The sequence below is a fragment of the Aegilops tauschii genome, chromosome 7, assembly GCF_002575655.3.
Source record: "Aegilops tauschii subsp. strangulata cultivar AL8/78 chromosome 7, Aet v6.0, whole genome shotgun sequence".
NCBI lineage: Eukaryota > Viridiplantae > Streptophyta > Magnoliopsida > Poales > Poaceae > Aegilops > Aegilops tauschii.
This window is the reverse complement of record NC_053041.3, coordinates 132208644-132220428: the sequence shown is the minus strand read 5'-3', so window position 1 is coordinate 132220428 and position 11785 is coordinate 132208644. Positions and strand designations below refer to the sequence as shown.

Genomic DNA, 11785 nt, shown 5'->3' with positions numbered 1-11785 from the left:
TGGCATGAATACTTCATAAATTATAGATATGTTGGAGACGTATCAGTCACCCTCAGGTGTGAGGCATCACTCTGAAGAGGCGCTTTCTCCTCTACTTCCATGGAAGGGGCGGTCGTGTTACCAGGGATTTCCTCTTCCCCAATTGAGGTTCCCTGGGCATCCTTGGAGGCCTTTGCATGACCTTCTTCCGTGGCAATCTTGACGGCTTCTTCAGCGGCATCCTTTCCTACGTCTGCCACTTCCTCCAAAAGTTCCTTTTCTTCGAACACGGGGGCTGCGAAGGAGTGAAGGCAGGAGGGAAATGAAGATCAGAAACCTGGGATTAATAGAGCAGAGAGGATCCGAAGGAAGCTGGATTACCTGTCGGCGGCTGGTGGGAAGAAATTGCTCCTTCTCTGGCAGTGTCTGTTGCCGGTGGATGTCTGGCATCATCTTCTTCCATGGGGGTGACTTCGATGCGGGCAGACCTAGCAGAAGGAGCTCTTTCCGGGGATCCCCTTCCTTGGGTATCGCTCGCGGGAGCTAAAGTGGTCACTGTTTGCTGCCGGGCTTCACTTTGGGGACTCCCGCCAGTATCCTTGGTGGGCGACAAAAGAACTTTAGCAGGACCACCGGCGGACACGGTCTGACCCGGGCCTTCACGTAGGGGCTGGCCCGGGGGCTGGGTACAGGGTAACCACCGGCGTCCCTTGCCGGTTCAGCGCCTGACACCGATGCCAGCTCCCTCGTCGTCTTGGCCCGTTGAGCCAGGGTCTCTTCATCCCTGTCAAGATCAACATCACAAGATCAGCTAACTATCAAGAGAAATGCAATTGAAATCAAGGGAAAGTGAGTGGAATTAAGAAAAACTAGTGATTGTCCTCACTCTGAATCGTCAAGCATGGCGTCCATCTCGTATACCAGAGGCGGGGTGATTCCCTTGCCCTCTTGAGTGGAGGGGGGCCTGCTCGCTGATGGTGTCGGGCTTGATGGAGGCGTGGTGTCAACACCCTTCACCATCCGCTGCCGGGAAGGCGAAGTTGGAGCCGGGGCAAGACGGGCCGAGTGGCGACGGACAATGTCTTCCTTGCTACTCTTGTTGGTGGTCTTCTTCACTTTGGGCCCAGCCCGTGACGAAGACGGAACCACTGGCTCTTTCCTCCCCCTCTTGTGAAGCCGACGCTTCTGCTCTGTGGCTTGGGCCCCCTCTTCGAGCCCTTCCTCCTCTTCGAGCTGCGGCTCCCTCTGCCCCAGCAGCCCCTTCCCCTGTAGCCTCGGGCCCGGCAACCTTAGACCCGGCAGCTCCGGTCCCGACAACCGCGACACCCAGTGCCTTAAGATCAGCGATCTCTTCATTAACACACTCTTCCTCTGAGGAGTTCCCTTCATTGTCATCACCAGCTGCTGCGGCAGCCTTGAGCCTTCAGACCTCCTCAAGCCTGCTTTGGATGTACTCATGCTCATGTTCAGTGGTACCCTTGGTGAAGTCAGTCTCCTTCCTGGTGGCTCTCTCCACTAAGCTTGAAGCCCAGCTCATCTCATCCTCCAAGCTAGGCAGCTGCCAATCTTCCTTAACTCCACTGGCATTGCAATCTGGCATCCACTTGAGGATTTGGTCCAGCATAGAGTTGATATGCAAAGAAACAATTCTTGCCGGCAAGTGGAAGGTGTCGGCCTTGTGGAAAAATTGCTCGCACAGCCAGGCATGACTCATGACTGTCAGGTTGTTGGCAACGCCAGGATACAACCGCATCCAGTCTGCGGCATCTTGTACTCCGAAGCAAAGCGGTCCCGTTGCTGCAGCGGGGCGATGCGACGCTAGAGGAAATCGACACCCATGTGATCAATGGTGAGCCTGGCAGCCTTGAGACGAGCGACTCTGTTCAGCGCCGTGCGGAGCCTCCCATCAGTTTCTCCCGGGTCGCTCCAATCCTTGCCGCGTATCACACACTTGGTACGTGGCTGGCAGAACGGAGGGGCTTCCGGGTCCTTGATCCAACACCAATCCCCTCTCCACTCCTCCCACTTGCGGTGCAGTTGTCCTCCAAGGTAATCCCAATCTTCTCTCTTCCCCCGCGGAATCCATGATATATTTCCCGAAAGGGATTTATCCTCGATGCGGGGGATGTAGAAGTGACGGAATATATCCACATTGGGAGCGACTCCGACAAAGTTCTCGCAGAAATGGGTAAACACCGCCATGCACGTCATTGCATTGGGCGTGAAGTCCAGCAAGCAAAACCCAAAGGAATACATCATGGCACTGAAGAAATCGGAGAAAGGGGGAGAGAGGCCGCAGTAAAAGTAAGCGTAGAAGAATGCATATGAGTCATTCGGAACCTTGGATCCATCAGGGAGGACGATTGGCTCTCCATGCCCTTTGGCTTTTCTCCCCCACATGTAAGCATATCTCTGGATCAAGGAATTTCCGTCGAGGTCCAACGGCGAGAAGACCATGTTCTCTTGCCGCCGCTGGACCAGAGCTTCTGCCTCCTTCTTTTTCTCCTTTGCCCTCGGGTCTTCTAGCTTGTCCGCCTGCTTTCCCTTCGCGGCGCTCTTATTGCGCCCCATGGATGGCAAGGAAGGGAAGATCTGGCGGTGGGAGAAGAGGGAGTGGCGTCGGAGGCAGTTTCGTCGAGAGGAAGAAGATGAAGCGAGAAGGGCGAAAGGCGTGAATGAGAAACACTCCTTCGCGTCTGCCCTATTTTATTGGGACTATGCGCAGGGGGCTAGCTCTCCGCTATTGCCCTGCAAAACCGCCTTTTTACAGGCACGCTCCCCCAATAACCGCTGCAAAACCACGAATGCTCGACCCACAGTAACTGCGCGGAACAGACGTGTGATTGACAGGACAATAAAATCATTACACGTGGGCAGAGGATTTTTGCCGTGTGTCTGCGCACTGCTTGGAGCCTAATCCAACACGCCTGCGTCGCGTTTGGCTCAGGCCCGGGGGCTACTGTTGGTGTACATGTACAGGGGTATTTGTTTCCCCCTTTTGACCAGTGCGCAGACTTGCGGGCAAGCTGCCTTTGCCGGGCACGTCAGAGACCCAGGAGAACAAGATCAGAAATCACATTGGGAAGGCCTCCCTTGCCGGGAAGGAGAGCCTGGCCAGGCCGAGGCCCAGCTAAGGACACGTCTAGATTGCCCCGGCAGGGTTGCCGGGGCCGCCATGATCAAAACCCGCCAGGCTTCTTGCCGATAGGTTTTGATGAAGATGCCACCGCACCTCATCGCACCCAAGTCACTTATCAGTGCGGTGTGAAGGAACCAAGCAACCAGATGGATCCTGTCAGGCACGTGGCAGCATGATCAAGAAGTGATTAGCTTTACTGACACCCGTCCAGGAGACGTGTCACACTAGCAAGGAGAAGCAGATAAGCGGCGCGATAGGCTTGCCGGGATTCAACCTCAACACGACACCTAGCAGTGCATTTAATGCACTTTGTCCTAACTGCCAGAGTTAGGTGTGATAGCACTGTTAGCTATCTAATCTCACCCAAATGACTACTTTTCCACTGTGTTCACCCCTTAACCTATAAAAGGAGGCCTGAGGCAACCTAGCAAAGGGTTCAAACACTTCGACCCCCTGCACTTGTACGCGTGTGATTGCACTCTCGAGGCACCCTTGCCAGGCTACTGCACTCTGCGCCTTTGTCCTCCTCTAGATCAATCCACCATAGCAGGTGTAAGGTTTTGCGCTAAAAAGCAGCCCGAACCTGGGTAAAAACTAGCTGTCCATTACCGTGTTGTCCCCTATTGCTTCTGCTCTTTGTGCAACGCGGCCGTCCCCATGCCAAACCACAAAGGGGCACCCCTGACGCATAGGTGATCGTGCTCCATGCCGACAGTAAGTTATAGCTATCGTACCAATTTGGACGATGCCAACACTATTTGAAAAAAATAATGTTGGCGTTCATGAAAAACGGCGTGCCACAAAACGAAAGTTGTGGCTAGCCATTTTTCCACTAGTGCTCGGAAGACTCCGTCGATTACAAGCTAGTGCTTATTCTGATTACTTCCATAGGGTGTGTAGTCTTTGGTGCTTGTAAGTTGCTTTGGCTACGCCATGTGTCTCCTGTTTGTTTTTCCTTTCTATTCCGAGTTGGTTGTAATGGTGGCCTTGTGTAATTCCTGGCTGGTTGATGGCTTTGTAAATTCGAAGTCCGGCTCTTCTTGAGCCTTTGTTCTTAAAAAAACTGAACACTCAACGCTCTATGATGCAGTGGTCTATAAGACTCTGACGAAATTCATTTTACGCGTCCTTCTGCACGGCCGGGCAACCTCCCGCGTCCACCTCGAAATGCTTGATCAGATCTAGCAGGTTGCCAAGTGATGACCCGCCCTTTTGCACGGCCGTCCTTGCCTTCTCCGAGAGAGACAGTGCTTTCCTCCTTCTCTCCTTTCCCTTTCCTCCCCCGTCCATGATGCTCCTGACGGTGGCCTCCACCACCTCTCTCCCCACCACGATCTTCTTCTTCGCCACCCACATCAACGGCTCCTTGATCCTGACGCTCACACCAATTCCGAGCACCTCCACAGCTAGCTTCTCATTCAAGAACTGGTCCGAGAAGTGCGGCCATGTCATGACCGGTAGCCCGGCCGCGATGGCCTCCAGTGTCGAGTTCCATCCACAGTGCGTCACGAAGCCGCCCACCGCGGCATGGTTCAGGATAAGCACCTGCGGCGACCACCCTCTGATCAGCATCCCACGTCCGGCGACGCGCTCTTCGAGGTCCCATAGAAACTCGCACACATCCTCGCCATACTGGTCGGGGTTCTTCAGAAACCAGACGAACGGGTGCCCTGATGCCTCGAGCCCGAGTCCAAGCTCGACGACCTGCTTCGGGTCAGCATGTACGATGCTCCCGAAGCTGAAGTAGACGACGGTACTGGGCTCCTTATCGTCGAGCCACCGGAGAGACTCGTCGGTGTCGATGGCGGTGGTGGTGTTCCCTCTGTTTGCTAGTGTCGCGGCGTGCTGGTGATACAAGGACACCGGCCCGGTGGTCCACACCTCCATCTTCCTGGCGGCCGCGTAGCCAGTGACGTACTCTGGCTCCATCTCCATGAAGGAGTTCATGACAATGCCATCAGCCTCTACTAGCGCCAACTCGATTTCATCGGCTATCTTCTCGAACCAGAGCGCCCGTAAGATCCCGGGGGCTTGCGCCCTCGTCACCTCGATTCTCCTCTCCACGCCGGGCCCGACCACCGGCTCATTGTCGTCGGCTACGCCTTCATAGGAGTTGTACCTCTCGACGTTGTGCTGGCACAGGACGCAGAAGGCGCACATGCTGAAGAAGCAGAGACGCGAGACCTTGAGATTGGCGGCGACCTGCACGGTCCACGCGTGGTAGAAGTCGGACACGATGCACGTCGGGTACGGCGGGTGCGTGCGGAGGTGGGTGAGGAGCGTCAGGGCGCGGAAGTAGTTCACCTCGAGGCCAAGTGGGATCTTGTCAACGTCGTCGGCTCCCTCGGGCAAGCCCTCCGCGACGCAGTCGAGCGGGAACTCGACGAGCCGGATCGGCAGGCCGGACTTCCGCGCGAAGTCGATGGTCGGGCGGATGCGCGCGGCGTTGTACGGCGTGGCGACGACGCTGGCGAGCACGCAGTGGGTGGCCAGCAGCAGCGCGGTGCCCACAGCCGGAATCACGTGCCCCTGGAACATGAGCGGGACGAACACAAAGGGTGTGTTTGGTAGCATGTATGGACCTAGCCTAGTTGTTCTCCTCTCATACATGCTCAGTGTAAACATGCTGAGTCCATGCAGTTGCTGTTGTTTGGCGGCGATGTATGCGCTGAGACATGCTGAGCTGAGACTTTGTTTGGCAGCCTGCATGTGTTTAGACATGCTGAACAATTTCAAATTCTAATTTTTTGAATGATGAACAAAATTGAAACAAATTTTGAAATTCTAAATATTTTGTCAAAACTAATTAAAATTTAAAATTCTAAACATATTTTGAAAATTTAAAATATTTGAAATTCTGAACTTTCGAAAATTTAAACAATATTTGAATATTATATTTTTTTTGAAATTATGGTTTTTTTCAAAATTCAAAAATATTTATTTTTCTAAATTCCGAACATTTTTGGAATTTTTAAAACATTTATTAAAAATTCAAACAAATTTTGAAATTCAGAACAATTTTTTGAAAATTTAAACAATTTTGAAACTCTAAACTTTTTTAAAAATCGAAATTCTGAACTTTTTCAAAATTTGAACATTTTTTTGAAATTTGAACATTTTTTTGTAAATATAAATATATCTGAACGTGATCTGGTGGGTGGGGACGAGGGTCAGGGCCAGCATGGCTACCTTCATGCACCCTGTTTGGGTGCATGAGATGAGCATGGTTGAGGGTCCTTTTATGCATGAGATGGACATAGCTCAGGTGAGCCCATGCACCCTACCAAACAAGCAAAAGTGGGTCGGATTAGAAACTTTTGCCCTCGTACACCCTCATGCACCCTATCAAACACACCCAAAGTGCGCCTTAGCGGCACTCCCGATGGCGTTTCCCTGCCCGTTTGGTGCTCCTTGGCAAGCCATCCCCCCTGCTGCCCGTACTGGTGGTAAGAGAGACCGCTCGATACTGATGGATGCGTTTGGCGATCTGTGGGGCTGTCGCTAGTTCTGTTAGTCCCGTGTCTTAAAAAGAAGGCCGGATTTTGAATGCGACGAACGCCGGCATGGTCGAGATGCGAGGTGACGAGATTGACCATGTCACTGCAAGATTTACAGGTATACTAGTGTTTGTCTGTTATTATGTTAGATGATGATGACGGAGGCGTGAGCATGAGGGCGACGAATGTTTGCTTGTCGAGGCTTGGCTAGCTAGCTAGCACCGATGGTACCGAGGACACACAAGTGAAGGCAAATTTGTCACTTGTCACTACTACTCTGGTACGTTGGAGCAACTCTAGCACGTCTCAGCAGCTCTCCATCTGTCTTTCAAAAACCTCTAGCACGTCTCCTAGAACTCCCTCGTACTTTCACAAAGAAACCCAAATGATACATACCAGACAACAGTTTTCTTGACATTCCGCGTGAACAGTGACTGTCGTCCGATGGCAAGCACATATCTAGCGCATGGTATGACGTGGTATTACTCCCTGTGTGGTCAAGGGCAATAATGCTAGACCTACAAAGAGTTCAAAACGTTTTACTTAACTTTACAAAGTTTAACTCTCTCGCCCCTGAATTCAAGTGGGGTGGACCCCTTCATCCCCCTATAACCAGTCATAATCCCCCACATTAGCGTCTTTGTAAAAAACTTAAGTAACCTTTTGTAGTTGTAGCATTACTCAGACCTATTGGCATGCCATGTTGAAATAAAGAACGTGGACTTATTGGGGTCTTGAGTAATGATTATTAGATTAGACTAGTCACAATGGATAGAAACATAGACTAGTAACATGCCTATGTTAATAGTCTATGTTACTACTAGCCACAATGGGTAGTAACATAGAGTAGTAACATGGGCATGTTACTACTCTATGTTACTACCTCTATAGTGGGAAGTAACATATGCGTGGTAACATGCAATACTTCATTTATTATGCTATAGACTCATCTTGCTTTAATATGTGTGATGTTACAGTAACTAGCTAAGTTACTAGAACTACCTCTCTCTTCATTAACTCATTGCCACATAGACAAATTTGCTGAGTTGGACTTGAAGTTACTGCTGAAGTTACTCCCACTGTGGCTAGAGTAACATATGTGTGGTAACATGCAACACATCATTTATTAGGCTATAGACACATCTTGCCTTGATATGTGTGACGTTACTCAAACTACTAGTAACTAGTTATGTTACTACTTTCCTCTCTTTCTTCATTTATTGCTTGCCACATCATCTATTTTATCTAGATATGCGTGATGTTACTACCTATGTTACTCCCACTATGGGTAGTCTTAGAAGCATGTGTTACTTTTTTCTCCCATTGCAACGCACGAGCTCTTTTACTAGTTAATTCTAATTGGCCAACATGAGCGGGTTTGCTGTGTGCATCTTTATTCTTTTGGTTGTGCTTACCAGCCTTACACGCAGTGCATCGTAGTTGGGATTTTATGCATACACCCTTCAACTCTATGTGTAAAACAACAAACAATTTCTACTTGCCCCACCCACATTCTGCCCCGTCCCTCCTGAATAGGGAGATTGTGTAATATATATATCATCCAAGTTCTTGCAATGAAAAACAACATGTTTGGATAGGAGAGTTAACGAAATTGAGGTTGAGAATTAGGGACACCATTAAATCAACAAGATAGAAGAGTGAGGGCAAACATGCACAAAACCAGCTGAATTCGAGGAATATGTTGTTTAGAATTGTATTTTTTTTATATTTTTTGGGTTGTTTGCCGTCAGTGGCAAAGGCAGCAATCTAGCTGGCCAGGCCTCCGCCACAGCTTAATGTTTTTTATTTTCATACTATTTGCATACTGGTGTTGAGGAAAAATATACGCTTGGTGTCATTGTATGCATGCCTGCCTACGTTGGGCTTACCTTAATAAAAAATCTGTCTCCACCACTGTTTGCTGTAATTGTTAGTAAACAGTAGATGTTTGTCATATACATGGTGGTAAATGTATGCTGTTGAGTTCTCATTTTAGAGAAAGAAGTCTTGGGCTTTGCTTAGAAAACCTAGGTTTTTAAGGGCTAGGTTTTGAGAGTGGGTTTTTAGGAGTTAACTTTTCGGTCAGATTGGAGATGCTCTGAGCAAAAGAAAAAGAAGAGGCCTGCGTTTTGGTACACATAGTACGAGTACAATATTTTATATGATCAAAATTATACTCTTTTTTTTACAAAACAAGAAAAAAGGGATAGGGGAAGGTTTGATTGCCCAAGAATCTTCCGAAACTAAACCGTCGGTGCTCTCTGGCGCTGCACTTTGAGATTGTGACGACGCTCATTCTGCCAGTCGTGCGACCTCCTGCGTCCACCTGAACTTCTTGATCAGACAATACAGAGAGCCCCTAAGAGGCCCGCGCGGCACGCCACTGCAAACAAACGGCGGAAAGTCCCTCTTCGCCCTCGAAGACCCCCAGGAGGCGGGTACTCCATCATCATTCATAGGAGTAATATGGTATGACTTTGACGTACTCTCTCTCAAAAAAGAAGAGTACCATTTGAGAGTGAGTTTTTAGGAGTCAATTTTAGTTTTTTTTAGGTGAACTTTTAGACTTATTTGGAGATGCAAGAAAAAGAATAAAGAAGTCATCTGCCTTGTAATACATATCATACAAAAACAAACTTTTGTATGATCAAAATTATACTCATTTTTCTTTTTATAAAGAAAGAGTAAAAAAAGATAATAAAATGTTTGGTTGTCCAAAAATCTTCTGAAACTGAATACTCGGTGCGATATATGACGCAGTGCTCTGTAAGACTGTGACGACATTCATTTAGTCAGTCGTGCAACCTCCCGCGTCCGCCTCAAAATGCTTGATCAGATCCAATAGGTTGCCAAGGGATGACCCGCCCTTCTGCACGGCCGCCCTCGCCTTCTCTGAGAGAGCCAGTGCTTTCGTCCTTCTCTCCTTTCCCTCTTCTCCCCCATCCATGATGCTCCTGATGGCGGCCTCCACCACCTCTCTCCCCACCACGATCTCCTTCTTCGACATCCACATCAACGGCTCCTTGATCCCGACGCCCACGCCAATTCCGAGCACCTCCACGGCTAGCTTCTCGTTCAAGAACTGGTCCGAGAAGTGCGGCCATGTCACGACCGGCAGCCCGGCCGCGATCGCCTCCATCGTCGAGTTCCACCCGCAGTGCGTCACGAAGCCGCCCACGGCGGCGTGGTTTAGGATAAGCACCTGCGGCGACCACCCTCTGACCAGCATCCCGCGACCGGCGACGCGCTCCTCGAGGTCCTGCAGGAACTCGCGCACATCCTCGCCGTACTGGGCGGGATTCTTCAGAACCCAGACGAATGGGTGCCCCGATCCCTCGAGCCCGAGCCCAAGCTCGATGACCTGCTTCGGGTCGGCGTGCACGATGCTCCCGAAGCTGACATACAAGACTGTATTAGGCTCCTTGCCTTCAAGCCACCGGAGACACTCGTCGGCGTCAATGGCTGTGGTGGTGTTCCCTCTCTTTGCCAGCGTCGCGGCGTGCTGATGGTACAGCGACACCGGCCCGATGGTCCACACCTTCATCTTCCTGGCGGCCGCGTACCCAGCGACGTACTCCGGCTCCATCTCAAGGAAAGAGTTCACGACGGCGCCATCGGCCTCGCCTTGCGCCAGCTCGATTTGGTCAGCTATCTTCTCGAACCCGGGCGCCCGAAAGAAGCCGGGGGCTTGCGCCCTGGTCACCTCGATTCTCTTCTCCACGCCGGGCACGACCACCGGCTCGTTGTCGTCGGCCACGGCGTCGTAGGCGTTGTACCTCTCGACGTTGTGCTGGCACAGGAGGGAGAAGGCGCACATGCTGAAGAAGTTGAGGCGCGGGACCTTGAGATTGGCCGCGACCTGCACGGTCCACGGGTGGCAGAAGTCGGAGACGATGCACGTCGGGTACGGCGGGTGCGCGCGGAGGTGGCGCTCGAGCGGCTCCGCGAGGAGCGCGAGGGCGCGGAAGTAGTTGGGTGCGAGGCCAGGCGGGATCTTGTCGACGTCGTCGGCTCCCTCGGGCAGGCCCTCGGCGGCGCAGTCGAGCGGGAGCTCCACGAGCCGGATGGGCAGGCCGGACCGGCGCGCGAGGTCGACCGTCGGGCGTATGCGCGCGGCGTTGGACGGCGTGGCGACGACGCTGGCGAGCGCGCCGTGGGTGGCCAGCAGCAGCGCGGTGTCCACCGCCGGGATCACGTGCCCCTGGTACATGAGCGGGACGAGCACGAAGTGCGCCTTAACGGCGCTCCCGACGTCGTCAGCGCCGGCCCCGGTGGCGTTTCCCCGGCCGTTTGGTGCTCCTTGGCAAGCCATCCCTGCTGCCCTACCCGTACTGGTAGGAGAGATGGCTCGATACTGATGCGTTTGGCGATGTCTGGGGCTGTCGCTAGTTCTCTTAGCCCCATGTCTTAAAAAGAAGGCCGAGTTTTGAATGCGACGAACGCCACCAGCCATCCTGGCCGGCGCCGGCATGGTCGAGATGGCGAGGTGGCGAGATTGACGAGGTCACTGCAAGATTACGTTGATGATGACGGAGGCGTGAATATGAGGGCGACGAATGCTAGCTTGCCGAGGCTTAGCTAGCTAGCTAGCACAGATGGTACCTATCGAGGACAAACGAGTGACGGCAAACTTGTCACTACTACTCCGGTACGTTTTTTCGACACGGTACAGACACAGGCAAATGCTCATATATACATGCATACGCTCACCAGTATGAAAACACACACGTTTTACCCCTATAAGCATCTTCGAGAAACTAAGGCGACATGTCATCTTGAGATTTTACAAAGTCACCGTAGGCGCCTCGTAGTCGATGAAAACGTATCCTTCCACTAAACATGTATCACCAGAAATTCTGAAATAAATTCAGGATAAATACAAGTAACAGGATTTGAACCTTAATGGACTGAGAATACCACTGTCCTTCTATCACTAGCGGAGCTCAGTGAGGGCAAAACCAGGCCGCCCAGCTCCTGAGAAAAATTATAATTTTTGTGCATGTAACAACCCAATCCATCCTCTCGCAGAAGTGGATTTCTCTGGTGATGTCATGTGTGAGATCAGTAAGATACTCTGTAAAGTTCAATGGAAAATTGTTGGATTCCTTCTCTCCGTCGAGGGGCCTCCGCCAAGGTGACCCCTTGTCCCCGTTTCTATTTCTGTTTGTTG

At 51.3% G+C, this 11785-nt stretch overlaps 2 protein-coding genes across 2 annotated transcripts; both read right to left on the bottom strand.

Moving 5' to 3' along the window:
• Positions 1-4033: 4033 nt before the first annotated feature.
• On the bottom strand, positions 4034-5839 carry LOC109776572 (UDP-glycosyltransferase 73C6-like). The gene has a single exon (XM_020335236.3). The coding sequence runs from the start codon at positions 5837-5839 to the stop codon at positions 4238-4240; it is 1602 nt and encodes a 533-aa protein (XP_020190825.2). The 3' UTR covers positions 4034-4237.
• A 2580-nt stretch (positions 5840-8419) lies between these two features.
• On the bottom strand, positions 8420-10825 carry LOC109776574 (UDP-glycosyltransferase 73D1-like). Its single transcript, XM_073502791.1, has one exon. It carries the CDS (start codon positions 10823-10825, stop codon positions 9404-9406), a length of 1422 nt encoding a protein of 473 aa, XP_073358892.1. The 3' UTR covers positions 8420-9403.
• Between the last annotated feature and the right edge of the window lie 960 nt (positions 10826-11785).